Source organism: Silurus meridionalis, chromosome 18 (assembly GCF_014805685.1).
Source record: "Silurus meridionalis isolate SWU-2019-XX chromosome 18, ASM1480568v1, whole genome shotgun sequence".
Classification (NCBI taxonomy): Eukaryota; Metazoa; Chordata; class Actinopteri; order Siluriformes; family Siluridae; genus Silurus; species Silurus meridionalis.
In genome coordinates, this window is record NC_060901.1 from 22,030,330 (window position 1) to 22,050,651 (window position 20,322).

Genomic DNA, 20,322 nt, shown 5'->3' on the forward strand with positions numbered 1-20,322 from the left:
AAGCACCAATAAAGTATTCTGATTCAACCCCAGAACAACCTACATTTTTCTCATCCATGCAGTAAAACTGAGCATCTATGAGGTTAAGGGCTTTTCTCAGGGGCCCAGGAGTAACAGCTCTGTGTGTGATGGGATTTGAACTTACATCCTTCAGATCCAGTGTCCTAACCGCTAAACCCCCACTTTCCCTAAGCTGCACTTTTAGACTATTGCAACCTTGTATTTCACATGATTTCTCCCTCTCTTTTTTGCTTCTGCCTCTCTTCAGCAAACCACTTTTTCTCTAAGAAACCGATATAAACAGTCTGATACTCTTTCTGGAACATATAATGCTTTAGTTTTCAACTGGATAGTTGCAAAATGTCTTGTGACTCAACCACACTGCTGTCCCTGCAACTAAAATTTATGTGTCAACTCAGTTCTCAAGAGCCTATAGGGTCAGGTCAACGACCATGAGCTCATGGTGTGTCAGGCCAAACAGCACTGCTTATGTTAATGAAAAAAAAAATGTTCTTGGTGAAAAACTCCCAACGAGAATCCAGATAAAGTAATCTAGTCCTCCTTGCTCAAACTGTAGCCTGCACTGATGCATGCTTGATATCTGCCCTATGAGGTAGGATAGCCCCCTCATGTGGCACCAGCCTGAACATCAATATCTGTCCCCTAATACCAGTCGAACTGCACTACTGTACATTGATATATTTCTCATCCTTATACAACCTTTATACATCTTATAATCCTCATACAACTGCAGGGTGCGGAAAATCTTCACAATGTACCTTAACACAGTCCTTATTCACACATGGTGTCATCACATTATTGTACATTTGGAGGGGTCTTTTTTTACTGGTATACCCTCCCATGTTTGGTCCAAACCTTTTCAAGACATTTCATTCAAGTTCTGTTTGATTGTATTGCTAGCAGCTTTTACAAGTACTGGCCATCATGCTGATTCAAATCATTCGTCTTGCCTCGTGCAGATGTTGGAATTTTTCACAAACAAGTGACATTCTTCACACCTGGTCATCGACATGTCTGGATTTTCAGTTCCCACCACATAAAGTTCGAAGCAGAGGTTGTCTATGAAAATGCCAAGCCGAGTTAAGGAAGCAGATAATCACCTTAGAATGATGTCGTTTATATAGCTGTTAAACCAAACAAAGATGGGGACTGATTGGCTTGGGACAGCTAAAATATTTACATGTTTCAGTCGTAGTAAATTTTCCCTTCAGTTATTGTGAAAATCCTAGGAGACTCCCAGGAGACCCAAACCTGTTCCAGCATGACAATGTCCCTGCACACAAGATATGTTGGAGTGGCCTTATATAGAGCTCAAATCTTATGGTCAGGTGTCCACAAATATTTGCCCAATATGTAAAACAATGAACAGGTGGTGGTGGTGGTTCACTGCTTAAAGCTGTTGGTTACTGATCCAAAGGTTAGTGGTTTAATCCCAGCACTGCTGAGCTCTTGAGCACAGCCCTTAACCCTCTTTGCTCCAGTGAAGGCCCTGCACTCGCCTTTCTAACAAGTTGGGGGATGTGAGGAAAATAATTTAAATGTCCTTTATTCATTCCAGTCCTGGGCCCATTAGCAAGGCCCATAACCCCATAGCTGCTCAGTTTTATGAATGAGATCAAATAAAAGTCGCTTTGGATATGAGAATCGGTCAAATGCAATAATTTTTTTTCTTCGTCATAAATGTGTTTGTTTTCACGAAGAACGCAAAGTTTCTGCATTAGATTTCTTTCACTGATTCCTTTTTAATTCCATGTTGAATATAGAATATCGAGCATCCTGTTTACAAACTATCTCATATTTTCTTATTTCCTTATCTTCTATCTCTCTCTATATATAGGAAATGCTTTATATTAGTCACAGATATTAGAAGAGTCGGACAATGAAGAAAACCAGATAAGAGGGGAATGTAAACAATGGAAAGAGGGGGGCCATTAGAGTGTATTCTTGTGACTGCTGTCCAAAAAAATTATTATCACAAACTAAAAATATAGAAACCCCTACAAAGTGTAAGTCATTGTGATAAAGGTTGACCTCTGGAGACTAAAATATACAAAGAAATCCAAAGAAAACAGGTCCCATTGTTTCAGGTTTTTTCATGACAGCCTGATGGCCTCTTCATCATCTTGAGGGTGACAAGGATGAATGGATCTTTAAGTAGACTTGAGGTTTCATTGGAATGAAGCCATCAGCGCTCTGTTGGAGCAGTGGCGCGTTCGCTTCTTTTGTTAATATCAGATGTGATCCCGATGAACTCACATTCCCATCCGAACAATTGCTTGTCAAGTGATTTGTTTAGTTTTATTTCCATGGTTGAAGGCAAGGATATGTGATCTTGAAAGGGGTTAAGAGACTGCTTTGTAAAAATGTGTTCACGGTCTTCCTGTTAACCCTAACCCTAACCCTAACCCTAGTGCAATATAAACATAAAGAGAAGTAAAGCTCAGTGGTTCAGATGGTGGAATTGTGGTTTGGAAGGTCATTAGTTCAAATCCCAAATTGGTCTCCTCAAGTCTCCTCATCTCAGCTACATCAGGATGTGTCTCTACTAATACCGTTGTGGATGAATGAGCACAAATCTCCACGAAATCGAGTGGAACATCTTCCCAGAAGAGTAAATATGAAATGGAATGTTAAAAAAAGATGCATATACCAATCTTATGAACAGATATTCACAAACTTTTATTCAACGGGTTCCTAAGCTTGACCTTCAACTTCTCAGATGTATAAAAGAGATATTGTAAGTCGCTCTGGATATGGAACACTTGGCAAATGCTGTAGATGTAAGTAAACTAAAGTCTAAAACCGCAGGAAGTTACCTGTCTTGTGACATTGTTTGCTTTACCCCATCGTCGTACCTCCAACCCCCTCCCTACTGCAGAAGGAAAGATGAGAAGGGTGAAGAAGACTGCTAGAGTTCAGTTTAAGCATCTCAACCCATTTTCTTCACTGATCACAGCAATTCTTTGGTGGTTAAAGCTTCTCAGCTTGTTCGTGTGAACGTTTTTGGGGTTTATAATTCCAAGAAACTAAAATGCCATTGTTTGCATTGGTCGTGATGACCATCTTTTACTTCACCTGCACCGAAAGCTTTGATAAGTGCCCTAATGACTGTGAATGCACGGATTGGAAAGGGTATTATGTTACGTGTACAGAGTTATCTACCTTGCCCAGGTTTCCTGGAAACACGGAGACACTGTAAGTATGATGCTTAACCCAATAATTACAAACTTCTATATGTGTTTATATATTATTCACATATATGTGTGATTTTTCACAAAAGACATGAAATTATAATCAGTTTCATCAAGAAGATTTATAACGGCAAAGTGGATCGTTCACGTATTGTGTATTATGCGCTATGTACAGTATATGTATCTTAAAAGCCACCAATTCATGTGTCTCCTTGGTGTATTTGACATCTGGCTTTTTTTCTACATGTACTGATTTGAGACACAAAATGGCTGAAATAACTTTCTTGAAAACAAGCTCGTTTCCACATAATGCTATAATATTATTATTAGATATTTCTTATGTATTAATATACATTGTCATGATTTGTGTAATGACATCATTGACCATGTTGTAAATGTAAATAATAGCCTATAAAATGTTTAGAATGGTGGACACTTTGGTGATGCCCCTGCTTATTTTCATGCATTGGTTCTAGTCAATGGTCAGGTTCAACTGCTTATACTGTAGATGATCAGCCTGGTTCTTTTTGGTCAGAATATTTGCCATTAAGCACAAACAAATGGTAATATGCTGTCATATGTTCGTCACAGATTTACATAGATGAAAAAGACAAGGATGTAAAGACAAGATAAACATGTAAAAGATCAGTTTAATAGCTCTGTCATGTCAGATGAATTCTGATCAAGGTGAAATGTTCGAATGTTATGCAATGTATTTCATATTCATTGGTTCGTATTCATTTTTCCTTGCAGACGTCTCTACGAAACAAGACTGAGCTCTGTTCCGGAAGACGCATTTGCCAGCATGGTGAACATCTCATTAATGTGGGTGAAGTAGTGTTAGAGTATTGCTCAAGGAGGGTCTATTTGCTCTATAAAACCGTGGCTATATTTATTCTCCCCTAACATTCTGCATGTGGAACTAATAATGCATTCCAGTTTTCATAGATGTGCGTGAATTTGTCTGAGATCGAACTGTGTCCAAATTATGTTCATTTGTATGTGTATATTGCGTTTACCAATGGACAGTGGGCACAAAGAAACTGTATAGAAGTGCAGTTCATCTTCAGGTTTGGATTATAATTAAAGAAAAAAATAACCGTACATAATACAGTGGTCAGTGCACGGTACAATAATTGTTCTGATTCTAACACATTGCTCATTTAGATTCCTTTTTATTGGAATGTTCTTGATCGTCCACTTGAGGGGGAAAAAAACAGGTGCCTAGACTTGAACAGTGGTTCAAGTCAAGTCTGGCTGCTCAGTATATAAAAAAATGTGATTCTAAAATGAGAAGAAATAAGAAAAACAAGTATGTTGCTCTAGATACGGGCATCCAACATAATCCAAATGTGTCAATCTAAAAAACAAGGACTGGTGTCCAAATATTTTTAATATATAGTGAATTTAATAGACTATTATGTCTATTAGCGTTGTTTAATTGAGCAATTTGACGCTCCAGTCTTTCTCTTGTTTCAGTTATCTTTCAGTGGACGTCACGTTAAGACGTTTAGAAAAGCATTCATTTTTCAACCTGAAGAAGATCACACATATGTAAGTCTACAATGTCCCGAATCTTAAATAGAGTCATGTATGAAGAAAAATTTTCAAAGTTGAAGGCACACAATTGTGTAGAATGTCTTTGGATGCAGTGGCATGAAATTTCCCATTAGTTTAATTATAAACCCAAACATCTTATACCATGATGTGAAAATGCAAAAAAAAATTCTTCCTTTTTGTTCCCACACAGAGAAATAAGAAACACCAGAAGTTTGACGACCATTGATCCTGAAGCTTTCAAGGATCTACCCGAGTTATATTACTTGTGAGAATGAACATCATCATATAGTAGCTACCGAATGTGCAGTTGATTCAAGTTCTGTAACATCTTCTAGTGTTTATATGCAAATGATCTTTAATCCAGATGTTAAAAAGATGTCCCCTGGGCAGTGGTGTAATAGAATCACAATTTACTCATGTGACCATAGTCACTTGAACACCAGATAACTACCAGGCTTACCCATGGAATGTTCCAGAGAAGGCCTTTGGATAGGGTGTTTTATAGCATTTTCAGCAGCCACCATGTGACTTTGTGGTAAACATGTACCTACATGAAGAGAAATAGATCAAGATGTGTGATATACAGAAGTGCAATTTAAAATACTTGGCATTAACAACATAGGGTTTGTCCATCTGTGCATACTACACATGTCATAAATAGCAATTTCCTCATTCATATTGGTGTTTTATTGCACCTACACAATATAGACAAAATACTTAACATGTGTGGGTGATCTTGAGAGGCCTGTTATAGAGCTAAACCCCTACTGAACACCTTCGAGATTCATTAAAATGGCACCCAAGGCCTCCTGAATTCCTCAGTTCCTCAGTTCCTGACTTTATTAATACTCTTGTACCTAGATGAGCAGAAATCGCCACAAAATCTAGTGGAACATCTTCCCAGAAGAGTGGAGCGCTTTTTAATAGCAAATGGGGACTAATTTTCAAAAGGAGCACATACCAATCTTCAGTTTAGGTGTCCACAAATGTTTGTCCATATAGTGTATCAAGTATCTGTTGTAATATGGCTTCAAAGTCGCATTTATAACACTTTACAGTATATAGTAGAATTCCTATTAAATCCAAGTAATTAGGCTAATATTTATTATTCGAGTCTAATTTAAGTTCTTTGTTTTCTTTTCTTTTTTTGTCACAGAGGTTTGTTCAATACAGGTCTCACCATCTTTCCTGCACTAACCAGGATCCATTCTGGTGGATCATCTTTCATGCTGTGAGCAATCTTCCATGTATTACAAAGGAACACAGATAAAGCGCTTTTTTTATGTTTGCTAATTCAATACCAATATTACAACAGATCTTCTGTGACTGATATTTACGTGTAATTGTTCGGATTTTCTTTCGAAAAGAGAAATTTCCGATAATCTGTACGTCACTGAAATTCCTGCAAACGCATTCCAAGGCATCACCGAAAATGCGCTAACGGTGTAAGTATCAAATACTACATTCTAAATGAATGTATTAATGAATATTATTTTATTACTAGATTATATTATGGTATGTATTATATGATATCTACAGTGCCTGTGGAGTCTTTTATGTTTTTTTTGACAAACACATGTTTAATTTTTGTTTAAATGCAACAAACCTGGTTAAAGCCAAAAACAGACAGTGAATAAGTTAAAGAAAGTTGGACAGATGAGTACAAATGTGACATTTGGTGTTTTGGAGCAGGAAAGGTTGGAGACTTCAGCTGAATGTTTGGAGAAACCAACTGTATCAATGCCAAGAGTGTGAAACTGTTATTTAATGCTAAGAAAGGATTTTTTACTGAAAAATAAAGTGGAACATCTGGACATCTATTTATTTTTTTGGGCAAAGTGAACCTTTAAACGGAACATGAATGTGTCTCTAAAAATCATAAAAGACTACATGTTTCCAAACTTTTTTTTTTCAAGCACAGTATGACAACACTATCAAAACACATAAATAATGCAATGTTTTCCCCCGATGTTGTTTTCTGTTCAACAGGATGTTATACAGTAATGGCTTTACCAAAATCCAGCACCATGCCTTCAATGGAACAAAACTAAATGCAATGTAAATCTTCTTGTTCAAATCTTGAGTGCAAACATGAAATCACACTACTAAAGGTTTTATGAAATATCACTCGATAATTTTTAATCCCATATTAACCGAGGTGGAGAAGGTGGAGGAGTTCAGGTACCTGGGGTCAACAGTGCAAAGTAATGGAGAGTGTGTTAGGGAAGTAAAGAAAAGAGTGCAGGCAGGGTGGAGTGGGTGGAGAAGAGTGATAGCAGGAGTGATTTGTGATAGAAGAGTGTCTGTAAGAGTGAAAGTGGAAAGTTTATAGGACTGTGGTGAGACCTGAGATGTCTGGTTTAGAGACAGTGGCATTGAGTAAAAGACAGGAGGTGGAGCTGGAGGCAGCAGAGCTGAAGATGTTGAGATGTTCATTGGGAGTGACTAGGATGGACAGGATTAGAAAGGAGTTTATTAGAGGGACAGCGCATGTAGGATGTTTTGGTGACAAGGTGAGGGAGGTGAGATTGAGATGGTTTGGGCATGTGCAGAGGAGGGACATGAGTTATATTGGTAGGAGAATCCTAAGGAGGGAGACACCAGGAAGGAGGAAAAGAGGAAGGCCAAGGGGGAGGTTTATGGATGTGGTGAGGGGAAGACATGCAGGTAGTTGGTGTGAAAGAGGCAGATGTAGAGGACAGGGGGTATGGAGACGGATGATCCGCTGTGGCGCCCCCTAATGGGAGCAGCCAAAAGAAAAAGAAGAAGATTAACTATATTAATGTGTGTGTGGGTGTAATGCATGTTGCATGTTGTGGGATTGTTTGTATGAATTGCTTCATGTACAATAAGTAGAAAAGCATGTGCAAATTTTGGCCTGTGCCATGTCTTTAAGCTTGAGGGTTATTTAGATTATCAAATTAGGTTAAAAACTGACTGAAATTAAACCTAGCCACAGTTATTGACATGAACAAAGGGGACACCTGACCATAAGATTTATACTGTATGTGCTTCTTTTTTAACATTCCACATTCCGTCTCCATTTTCTATTATATTAAGCTCTTCTGGGAAGATTTAATTCAACCACCAGGGCGTTAGTAAAGTCACGTACTGATGTAGGCCTGGGGTGGTGTTCCAATTCATTCCAAAGGTGTTCAATAGGATTTGAGTTCTATAGCAGGAGATCTTCCATTCCAACCCTGTGCTTTGTGCACAGGGACATTGTCATGGTGGAACAGATTTGGGTTTCCTAGTTCAATGGAAGCTAGAATTCCATGCAAGGAATGGCTGGAAAACTCAGGACTTGTGTATAAATGTAAAACGAATATATCTTTTCATCATAGATCAAAGCATTTAGAACATTATAATTTTTTTTCTCTGTAGATATCTTAACCGAAACAAAGACCTCACAAAACTGAGTGAAGACATGTTTGCGGGAACCATTAGCGGTCCGGAGCTGCTGTGAGTATGCTCTAGTCTTGGAATTGGAAATATTCATTCAAAGAGTCAACACACAGTTAACAGTGTGTGTGTGTGTGTGTGTGTGTTTGTGTGGAGAAAACAAAGCGAGCATCTGTGTGTATGGTTTTGTCATTTAAAATAGTTTGCATTTTTAATTGATTGATTTTTGATACAAATCAACACCCCAAGATAGTTTTACAGGGTGGTGAATACAATATAAGCTATTGGAAATTGTCTTCTTCCAACTCAGAGGAAAATATGTGCTCAGGCTCAGGGTTTCAGGGACCCCAGTAGAAAGTGTGCCTACATGTACTGTATATGAGAGAGTGTATGTGAACTGGGATTGATCGATGTCCCATTCAGGATGTTACATTTCCAAGAAGAGGAACGTAAACTGAAATAAGTCAGAACAGGAGCCTATCAAAAGGTGGAATCATATCCATAGAATAAATGCTACAGTAGGACCGGGTCTCAAACCTGGGGTGGGAGAGGGGGTCTCCAACATTGTGTTGTAGGGGAGAAGGTGAACCCAAATGTAGAGACGGACTAGATGGAAATTTCGAGCTTTTTAATTATGTTCCAAATAACGAAAAGAGAAAATACAAATTCACAGAAGCAAAGGAAAAAAACAAAAAAATCAGTCTAAAAAAATTTAACACAAAAAGTTTCTACAAAAAATGTTTTCATAGGCAAAAATAAATCCAAAACTTCTTGTGCAGGAAACACTGAGGGAGAAGATCTTCTACTCATCATAATGCGGAAGGAGCTCACTTTATAGATGCATAGGAAAAGAAACTGAGACAGAAACAATTGAGGGATATTTTGTTTTCTTTTTAATAAAAAATCCTGCAGACTGTGGAAGTAAAAAAAAAATACTAAAATAAAAATGAAGACGTTTTTATTTATCTGTGCAGCTCAGTACTAAATAACCCACGGCCTGGTACTGGTTCTCGGCCTGGTGGTTGGGAAATCTGTGTAGTAAAAAAAAGACCCATGAGTGAAAAAAACATGTGGATCTTTGTGTGAAACCTTTTTTTGTTTTGTTTGGGCAGTGATGTTTCAGACTCAGGAGTGTCCTCCCTTCCAGCAAGAGGACTGGAGTCACTTCGGGAACTCAGAGCTCGGAACGTCTGGGACCTTAAAAAGCTTCCACCGATCAAAACCTTCAGACATCTGATTGGTGCTGATATGACATATCCTAGTCACTGCTGCGCATTCAAGAACCTTAAGAAAAAGAAAGGGTTTGTACGGATAAAGCTTGACTGTAAGAGTATGTGATAATGAATTGAACAAAACATCCATCATTTTACATCCATCCATTTATGCTAATTAGTCAAAAACGTGTCATCCCAATTCATTATGATACACAAATTCCACCATGATGATCTTTTGCATCTTCGTTCATCTGGATGATTGAACTCAAATCTGGTCAGAGTGTGTGTAGACCTGGAAATACCCTTAATTGGTACTTATATAATAAATGATCAAATCCAATATTAAGATCAATAATATAAGTAATAATAGACTTTTTCCAGCTTCTTCTCCAAACCGATACCAGAAAATTGGAGACACACAATTGTTTAGGACATCTTTTAATGCTGTAGCATGAAATTTTCCCTTTGCATAAACTAGGAGACTCAAAACTGTTCCAGCACGGCAATGCCGCCGTGCGCAAAAAGCCAGCTCTGTGAAGATATGCTTTCATGGTTTGGAGTGGAAGATCTTCTGCTTACTTTAATATTTTACATCTTTGGGCTGAATTGGAACGCTACCCAGGCCTCCTCCTCACCTCTTCTAAATCATTATATGATTTTACTAACAACCTTGTGCCTGAAATCTCACAAATTCTCCACAAAATCTAGTGGAACATCTTTTCCAAAAGAGTGGAGCTCATTATTAACAAACGGATACCAATCTTTTCCAAAATGAAGCACATACCAGTCCAATCTTCAGGTGTTCACAATCTTGTCTATGTAGTGTAGGTACATTAACAGTACATATTAGAGGCATTATGGTGCACTAGAGAGAAGGTGTCATTGCTAATGAGTCTCAAGTGGTCCATACTAAATTTTGGACCTTCATAGTACTCTAGAAAATGTTTTTTTTAAGATGCTAAGCAACATGGATGTAAATCTATATGCAAGCTAACTACAGGTTCAGGCTATTCAAAGATGACTGGATCGCTTCCTTGGAAGTTCTGAAATCGCACTGAAAAACTACGATTTTTAAATTTTTTTATTAAACAATAAGTAATCAGATGATTGGCTAATGGATTTGTAAAATAAATCATTTTTTAGCGAAAATAGTGGCACCAGTGTAGCTCGAGTGCACACTTTCATCAAACCAAATTGGGGACCAAACAAATTCTAAGTCACTTTTGACAATAGTTCAAAGTTTAATATGTCAAGCGTGTGTGTCCTTCTGAGTTCCCATTTTCATTCTTTTCTGATGAAGGGCCATGAGGAGGCCATGAAGTTGTAGTCTTCCATTTCAATTCAATTTCAAAATCAGCCTGAATAATGATTTACTTCTATAAAACTCTGAAGCGCTTTGAATTCAGTAGTGTTTATATCCAAGCTATGTCACATTTCTGCCAACACACACCTACTCCCTTCTTCTGTCGATAACAGGTACCTGGATTACATCATTTGTAACCTGACTGCAATGCATTCCAAGCGCTATAAAAGATCACTAGGCGTGTATTCAATTCCAGCCTCCATTGGTAGCAAAGACAAACGCATTGCCATGAGTGATCCCCTTCTTAAAAACCCATTTGACCACCATGACTTTCAACATTATCATGACTTTGGGAATGCTGAACATGATATGGGATCTGGGGACATGCTAAAGAATCCCCAGCTAGCCCCCAGCGTGTACTTTGATAATCATTATGACTATTTAGTATGTGAGGATGGAGAGGATGTGACATGCTCCCCAGCTCCTGATGACTTCAATCCCTGTGAGGACATCATGGGTTTCAGCGTCTTGAGGGTGTCTGTTTGGTTTGTCAGTTTGTTGGCTGTACTGGGAAATTTGTTCGTGCTTTTTGTGCTCCTCACCAGTCGTTACAAACTCTCTGTCTCACGGTTCCTTATGTGCCACCTGGCCTTTGCTGACTTGTGTATGGGCGTCTATCTGCTTCTCATCGCCTCTGTGGATCTTTACACGCAATCGGAATACTACAATCATGCCATAGACTGGCAGACGGGACCATGGTGTAGCCTTGCTGGATTTATCTCCATCTTTGCAAGCGAGTTGTCCGTTTACACCTTGACCACTATCACGTTGGAGCGCTGGCATGCCATCAATTTTGCAATGGAACTACATCGGAAGCTGCGTTTGTCCCATGCCTCTGCTGTCATGCTTGGGGGTTGGTTTTTCTGCCTTCTGCTTGCCCTTATGCCTGTGTTGGGGGTAAGCAGTTACCAAAAGGTCAGCATATGCTTACCTATGAGCACTCAGAACCTGGTGGACCAGGTTTACATTTTATTTATGTTAGTCATCAACATCGTGGCCTTCCTCGTCATCTGTACCTGCTACATAAAAATATACTGTGCAGTGCGCAATCCGATGTACACCTCAGCCAGCAAAGATGGCAGCATTGCCAAGCGGATGGCAATACTCATTTTCACTGACTTTCTCTGCATCTCGCCAATCTCCTTCTACGCCATATCAGCTGCACTGGATCACCCACTCATAACCATTTCGAACTCCAAGATCCTGCTGGTTCTCTTCTACCCGCTCAACTCCTGTGCCAATCCTTTTCTCTATGCCATATTCACCAAGGCATTTCAGGGCGACATATTTATCTTGCTCAGCAAAATTGGTCTGTGTGAGCAAAAGGCCCAACTGTTCCGAGGCCAAACCATGTCTACAAAAGCAAGCAGCGAAGACAGAAACAGGCGTGGAGTAAAAGCAAAAATCCTACGCTGGTGGAACATTCAGGTTGCTGCTACCGTTAACAATCCGGTATCAACAAGGACACAAACACATGAAGAGGCAGGAAATGTGAACCTTCTGACAGTACATTTAAACACATTTAAGGACTGAACTTACTTGGGGGAAACGTTGCATTGCACTGGAATGATCCTCCTCCAAAAATGCAACATCTGAACTCATGCTTAAATATGATCTAACTCCTATATACAGACCAGTCTTGGAGACTGGAGACATGGCTACTATTTCAAACTTTAACATTATGCAGTTTGTTCTGGGTCAGTCTGCGGCTAATCGGAACTGACTTCACCATAGCTGAAGCATACGTCCAAGCTCTGCAAGCATTATTGCAAGCAAACATGGAAATAGTTATAATAATAACTATATATAATAATAGTTTATAATAGTTAAATATCATTGAATAGCCTGCCCAGTCACCTCACCTAAATCCTGGATCAGGATGAATTGGATGGCAAGAAACCAATCTCAAACTAGTGAAGAACATCTTTGGCAAATGTTTTACGAGAGGCGGAAAAAATATTTCAGCCGAATGTTTGAAGAAACAGATGTATTGTCCCGGTGCATAGAGTGTGTTAAGCTGTTGCTACTGGAGGATTTTTCTCTGAAAATAAAGTGGAACATTTGTACATCTGTTTAGTCAAAGTCAATCTTCATATTGTTACATTACCTCATTTGTTGAATAGGAACAAAATGCATGTGTTTCTTAATAATAATAATAATAATAATAATAATAAAAGTCTTTTGACATATTTATCACTTGGCCATGAAGATTGAAAGAACGCACTTCGGCAGTGTGAAGCTGAACTCCATTTGTCGTTGACCCATAATCATTTTTGATCATTTCTGCATGTGTTTCTTCGTTCTTTATCAGGGTCTACGTGTTTTGAATTTTTGAATTGAGACTGCATTAAAAACACAGCAATAGGGCTTTGATCTTGCACCAGGATTTGTTTGCCAATTAGCAGTGATCTGCTATCAATTAGTGCATGTGCATATTAGTTGTGTTTTTTAATTATAATATTATAATATGAAATGGATTAATTACAAATTGGTGTTAGGTGAATTGATAACTAATCTAAACTGTAACTAGTTACATGCATTAACCTAACCCTAACCCACTAGTGGCTGTACGTAATGTGGGAAAAATCGTTTGGTCAGCGTCACTGAGGTTGTGACGTCATAGTCTCACACCCGAGCATGCCGTGGGTATAAGTGTTAATGCACATAGTGGCGGAGTTTCAGCGTAAAGTGAACCTTCTGCCGGCGGAGATGTTCAGCTGAAGCTCATCGCCACAATGCGGGATTTATTGAGGTTCTTTACGTTCCGGACGGCTTCTTTTGTGCTGCGCCCCCTGCTGTATGCAGCTGGAGTTGCAGCCACAGCCGCAGGAGTTTATTGCATGATAAAGAAGCGTGGTGAATTGGAGAGAAGAGCGGATCCCGGGAAACATCTGTCCCTAAGGGTAAAGCATGTCTCTCTCACCCTGACGAGGGGATGATAGACCTGAGGGTGTTCTGACTCCAGCTTGATCTCCCGATGCTTTGCTTTGTTTCTATTTAGACAGTTTAGAACACACATCTGCTCTGCTGGATCCAGGCTCGGGATGTGATGTGGAGGAGGTGAATGTCACACCGACTGACAGCGCTGAACCTGAGGTAGTCCCCAAAACCCTCATCCCATCCATGTGTCCTTGTGTGTCCATCTCAGGACTCGGAGTGAACACACTTCTGGATGGATTGATAGATAGATGGATAGATAGACAATTATATAAATCAATAGATAGATAGATAGATAGATAGATAGATAGATAGATAGATAGATAGATAGATAGATAGACAATTATATAAATCAATAGATAGATAGATAGATAGATAGATAGATAGATAGATAGATAGATAGATAGATAGATAGATAGATAGACTGTCTGAGAGACAGACAATTATATAAATCAATATTCCACCACCTACTGGTCATTTATGATTCTGCAACATAAATGGCCAATCGGTTCGATTAGATAGATAGATAGATAGATAGATAGATAGATAGATAGATAGATAGATAGATAGATAGATAGATAGACAGACAGACAGACAGACAGACAGACAGACAGACATATATACATATATACATACATGCATACAGATAGAAGTGAAAGAAGCCACCAAACTTTGGATGTTTACCCGTCAGGTCAGTCTGTCTGAAGCTGAGAAGAAATACAAGCAGGCATTGGAGTCCACAGCTCAGCTGGAGAACAAGATGTCAAAACTAAAGTTCCAGGAACAGGAGTTGGAAAAAGCGCTGTCTAAAGAAATCAAGAATATTAACATGAAAAAAATGGTAAGTGAGAAAATCCTTATCTCAACCAACAACACGACGACTTGTGATGTCCATGCTTCACGATGAGCTACAGCTCTGGCTGTTTGAATGAAGTCTATTGTAGGTATGAACATCAGGCATACGTTTCACCCCTTTTTTGTTTGCTGGCTGTTTTTCAGCACTGTGCCTGCACAGAGGGGGCTGCTGAAATGATGAGCTTTATAGTTGAATTGGAGGAGAAAATGTTGAAGTTTCAAATCGAATTACTGACGGTACAGCAATTTCTTCATCCCACCTTAATTTAGACTAATGATAAACTTGAGTTCTTGAAATGTGTGTAAAGCCCATAAACCCAACAAACTTTGGTTGTTGAATCTTCAGGCCTCCTTGGATGAAAAGTATGAGAAATGTAACAGGCTGGAAATGATGATTAGTCAGGTTGAGTGTACAAACTATGAGCTGGAGGATGATTTCCACACGTTGGAGAAAGCAGTGGAGGAGTTAAAGCAACAAATCAGTGAAGCCAACAGAGAACATAGGAGCATATCAAAGGTAAGCAGAAGAATCCAAGTTTATGATGCTCGTTTATATTATATAGAAGTGGTTCGTTTGGACATGAACATTTCTGATGTTGGCTGTGCTTTAGAAGAACGATCAAAAACACCTGGAGTGGAAAAACCTTGATTCCAAACGGATGCAGTGGAATAATACTGAACTACGGGTAAGACCTAGTTTTTGAAAACTAGTCCTACTTTATAATGAAGAATCCCTCCAATTTTTAACTCCATATACGGTTTTGTATGTTAGCTGGTCCAATATATGAAAATTTCATCTCAGGTCCTGCACATAATTAATTCTAACTTAGTATCTAACAATCCCACCAGAGTTCCATCGGAAACCTTGGGTTCGCTCCCACTTAGACTTGGAAGTGAAAGCTTGCATGATCATTCATACCTCGTTCATTAAATGGCACTGATTGGATATTTATACGGCTCATGTTACCCTCATGCACACGGTTCTGATGACCTGAGAAGCTCCGAGCAACTTTGCGTTGAAGGGAACCTCAATTAACCTCACTATTTGACCATCTTCTTTTCCATGGCCGTGTTTTAGGATTTTAAAACAAAGTGTCACAATCTTCTTGCCATGAAAAGGAGGCACAAGAAGGCAATGGAACAGCTTGAAGTGTCATTAAAGGTACGTTTTTCTGCAGTCCTGACTGTTGTAGTTTGCGGTGTGTCAGGAAGGAAGTGTAGCATTTTATACCTGAGAATTAAAAGGTTCAAGCTTTGAGTGAATTTTTTGTATTTTATTGGGGGGAATGATTTCTGTATTAAACACTGTGGCGAATTATTAGGATGCAGATAAATCCAAAGAACAGATGGAGAACGAGAAGTCGGCCTTGATCTACAAAGTGCGCCAACTGACAGGCAGAGTGCAGCAGCTGGAGGAATTGCTGTATGACGTGAACCTTACACAGGCGGCGATAAAGAAGGTAAGTGCGAAAAGCCTCGCATGGAGCTTTTTTTCAATGTGGACTCATGAGGATGTTCATGCTGCATGCTGAGTGTGCTGGTCACATGTCTACATAATTTCGGTCGTATGATGTTTAGAGGTCGACCATGGATTTTACCGATACTGATAGCATGCTGATTACCAATTAATCAACCGATAGTTTTTAAAATGAATGACATCTGGAAATAGAAAGCAAGACAAGGAGACGTGGTGGTGGAATGAGGAAGTGCAGGAGAGCATTAGGGGAAAGAGGTTGGCAAAACAGAAGTGGGATAGACAGAGTGATGAGAAAAGTAAGCAGGAGTACAAGGAGATGCGGCAGCAGGTAAAAAGGGATGTGGCGAAAGCCAAGGAAAAGGCATATGAGGAGCTGTATAAGAGGTTGGACACTAAGGAAGGAGAAAAGGAGTTATACCGATTGGCCAGGCAGAGGGACCGAGCTGGGAAGGATGTACTGCAAGTTAGAGCAATAAAGGATGGAGAGGGAAATGTGTTGACTAGTGAGGAGAGTGTGTTGAGAAGGTGGAGGGAGTATTTTGAGCAGCTGATGAATGAGGAAAATCACAGAGAGAGAAGGTTGGAGGATGTGGAGTTGGTGAAGCAGGATGTAGATAGGATTAGTAAGGAGGAAGTGAGAGCAGCGATTAAGAGGATGAAGAATGGAAAGTCGGTTGGACCAGATGACATACCGGTAGAGGCGTGGAGATGTTTAGGAGAGATGGCAGTGGAGTTTTTAACCAGATTGTTTAACAGGATTCTGGAAGGGAAGAGGATGCCTGAGGAATGGAGAAGGAGTGTGCTGGTACCGATCTTTAAGCATAAGGGAGATGTGCAGACCTGCAGTAACTACAGGGGAATTAAGTTGATCAGTCACACCATGAAGTTATGGGAAAGAGTAGTGGAAGCCAGGCTGAGAGAAGAGGTGACCATCTGTGAGGAACAGTATGGTTTCATGCCGAGGAAGAGCACCACAGATGCCTTTTTTGCTTTGATGGAGAAGTTGACGGACGAGGTCAGACAGGAGTCTCCCTGGACTATGATGTTTGCAGATGATATTGTGATTTGTGGTGAGAGTAGAGAGCAGGTTGAGAAGAGCCTGGAGAGGTGGAGATATGCGCTGGAGAGAAGGGGAATGAAAGTCAGTAGGAGTAAGACAGAGTACATGTGTGTGAATGAGAGGGAGGGCAGTGGAGTGATGCGGTTGCAGGGAGAAGAGGTGGAGAAGGAGGAGGAGTTCAGGTACCTGGGGTCAACTGTGCAAAGTAATGGAGAGTGTGTTAGAGAAGTAAAGAAAAGAGTGCAGGCAGGGTGGAGTGGGTGGAGAAGAGTGACAGGAGTGATTTGTGATAGTAGGGTATCTGCAAGAATGAAAGGGAAAGTTTATAGGACTGTGGTGAGACCTGCGATGTTGTATGGATTAGAGACAGTGGCATTGAGTAAAAGGCAGGAGGCAGACCTGGAGGTAGCAGAGCTGAAGATGTTAAGGTTTTCGTTGGGAGTGACGAGGATGGACAAGATTAGAAATGAGTTTATTAGAGGGACAGCACATGTAGGATGTTTTGGTGACAAGGTGAGGGAGGCGAGATTGAGATGGTTTGGATATGTGCAGAGAAGGGACATGAATTATATTGGTAGAAGAATGCTGAAGATGGAGCCACCAGGTAGGAGGAAAAGAGGAAGGCCAAGGAGGAGGTTCATGGATGTGGTGAGGGAAGACATGCAGGTAGTTGGTGTGAAAGAGGCAGATGTAGAGGACAGGGTGGTATGGAGACGGATGATCCGCTGTGACAACCCCTAATGGGAGCAGCCGAAAGAAGAAGAAGAAGAGGAGTTTTTAAAATGAATACTGAATAAAAAAACTAGATATAAAACACTTCATGTAAAACAGTACTGGACTTTATTACAAAAATTAAAAAAAATATAAATACAGTACTGAATCAGCAAAATGTGCTAATTGAAATAACAAATTATATTAATAAATAATGAGGAAAATGAAAGACATACATTCAAACTGAAACAAAAATAACACTCCAAATAAATAAAAACAGTTACATCGAAAATGTATATAAAAATACACTTCAAATAAACGGCACATTGCGTCACTGATTCGCATCTAAAGGCCAATCTCAAAACTGTATAACACAACCCGGAAAAACTATAGGTATGGATCTTTGATGATAGCTGATAGTTCCAGCAATCAACTATTGATATATATATATATATATATATATATATATATATATATATATATATATATATATATATATATATATATATAAATTGTCACACTGACACACAGCATATTCTTCTCCATGTCTGTGTTTTAGGACTGTGAGCAAGCATGGCAGGCTTATACCATCCTGAAGTCAGAGTACGAAGAGATATTTAAACAACCACCAACGGTAAGCTTCTCCACGTCAATTATCCATCCTCTTCTATAATTTTATGATTTGTAAGCGAGAGTGGGAAGCCTCAGAAGTGTAATCTCAGCTGCAATTGTGTCCTTCCAGGAATCATTAGTTGAAGCTGAGAAGAAACATGAGCAGCTGAGTGCAGCAGTTGAAGGAAGAGCTTCTGAGATGGTAAGGAAGTGTGAAGAGATAAGAACAGTAGGTCGAAATATAGAAAAGGAAAGTCAGGACTTTTTTTGTCAAGCACTCACATTTAAACCACATTTGCTTTATGGCTTTTTTTAGGAGGTGAAAAAAGAGCAGGAGGATCTCAGTATCCTGGAGACATCTTGCAATAAGACAACAATGTGACAAGTGCATATTTATTTCCCTCATTAAATCATGACCGCTGTAGTAAGTTGTAATTGTACATTCTTCTACTGTATTTAATGATGCCACATTAAACACGTGTGAATTAAATAGAACCAACAAGAGATGTCGCTATAATTTGAAGTCACTCTGATAAAGGGGCCATTAATGTAACCGCTTTGATGGTTGAACTCTCCAGGACTCTTTGAATGAAGCCAAGAATAAGTGGGCAGATATGAGCAGGTCCATTTCTGCCTTGAAGGAAAGGAAGACTTCCCTGACGGATGAAACAGACTACATGGAAAGAGTAAATGAGAATTTGCTGAAAGACCTCTATAAACTCTGCAATAAGACAGCAGTGGCATTATGGGTAAGTGAGAAATCCTTGGCAATAAACAGTTGCTTTCACGACTAGTGACGGACAATATTTTCACGGACCCGTTTAATGTCAGACAATATTTTCACAGCCTGGCCCTCAAGGTGTGGCGGATAAATACAACAAAATAAAATGATAGGACCATAAAAACTGGTATTTTCTAAATAAAACTTTCTTTCGGCTTCTCCCGTTAAGGGTCGCCACAGCGGATCCTCCGCATGTTTGATTTGGCACATGTTTTTACGCTAGATGCCCTTCCTAACACAACCCTCCCCATTTATCCGGGCTTGGAACCGGCACTAAGAGTGGCTGGGGTTGGTTCCCTGACTGGGGATCAAACCCGGGCCTCAGCAGTATGAGCGCCGCATCCTAACCACTAGACCACCAGGGAACCCTTATCATGTTCTTTCGGCTTCTTCCATTAGGGGTCACCACAGCGGACCATCCGCATGTTTGAGTTGGCAAATATAAGTAATAAACGTGAATCCACTGTGTTGTTTTTTGTTTATTTAGCTCGCTTGGGGGTTTCAATTTAGCGGTAATGTATTGTGTGTTAGCGGCCGGAGCAGCCCCTTTAAGAAGGTAGCGGACGAAGGTAAGACATGTGACCGAGGCATCTTGACATGCATCAAGTGAGTCATCCGGAAGGAAGAATCTGGTAATTTTCCAAAATAAAACATTAATAATAAATACAACAGAAATAATGTAAACTATGTATTCTTTCTGTGCGGCCCGGTACCAATTGACCCACTGACTGGTGCCGATCCGCGGCCCGGGGGCTTGGAGACCACTGGTGTAACCCATCAGGCAGCACAAACCTCACAAGTCCTCACATTTCCATTTCTATATTTTTAAAGATTTTTTTGAAGGTGCTTCATACTGAAAGCACTGAAAGGAAGATGATTTTTGGGCTAAAAAGCAGTTTCCGACACCACTTTCACATTTGTGAATCCCTAACCAGTGTTCTCCAGAATGGACAAACCCTGTAATAGTTAATTTATTTTCGAAAACACACAGGCACAGACTTGTCTCACCATCTGCATGTTTTTTTAGACATTCCCTGTGTACTAGTCAAGTCAAGTCAAGTCAAGTTTATTTGTATAGCGCTTTTCACAACAGACATTGTCTCAAAGCAGCTTTACACAAATCAACAGTGATGGTGAA

The 20,322-nt window shown here is 39.7% G+C and overlaps 2 protein-coding genes across 4 annotated transcripts; both read left to right on the forward strand.

Moving 5' to 3' along the window:
* The first annotated feature begins 3,693 nt into the window (after positions 1-3,693).
* tshr (thyroid stimulating hormone receptor) lies at positions 3,694-12,298 on the forward strand. Of its 2 annotated transcripts, XM_046873469.1 has the most exons (9): positions 3,694-4,037; positions 4,692-4,766; positions 4,963-5,037; positions 5,929-6,003; positions 6,140-6,217; positions 6,762-6,830; positions 8,157-8,234; positions 9,287-9,475; positions 10,865-12,298. In XM_046873469.1, exons 1-9 carry the CDS (start codon positions 3,913-3,915, stop codon positions 12,282-12,284), a joined length of 2,184 nt encoding a protein of 727 aa, XP_046729425.1. In that variant the 5' UTR covers positions 3,694-3,912; the 3' UTR covers positions 12,285-12,298. The 2 variants fall into 2 exon arrangements, with proteins under 2 accessions (XP_046729425.1, XP_046729426.1); XM_046873470.1 differs by lacking the exon at positions 6,762-6,830.
* A 1,113-nt stretch (positions 12,299-13,411) lies between these two features.
* Positions 13,412-19,196, forward strand: LOC124401305 (myosin-6-like). Of its 2 annotated transcripts, none has more exons than XM_046873496.1 (12): positions 13,412-13,654; positions 13,753-13,847; positions 14,380-14,529; positions 14,688-14,780; positions 14,890-15,060; positions 15,155-15,229; positions 15,622-15,705; positions 15,866-16,003; positions 18,351-18,425; positions 18,534-18,605; positions 18,720-18,827; positions 18,982-19,196. In XM_046873496.1, exons 3-11 carry the CDS (start codon positions 14,449-14,451, stop codon positions 18,783-18,785), a joined length of 855 nt encoding a protein of 284 aa, XP_046729452.1. In that variant the 5' UTR covers positions 13,412-13,654; positions 13,753-13,847; positions 14,380-14,448; the 3' UTR covers positions 18,786-18,827; positions 18,982-19,196. The 2 variants fall into 2 exon arrangements, with proteins under 2 accessions (XP_046729452.1, XP_046729453.1); XM_046873497.1 differs by having other exon boundaries at positions 15,158-15,229.
* Positions 19,197-20,322: the final 1,126 nt, after the last annotated feature.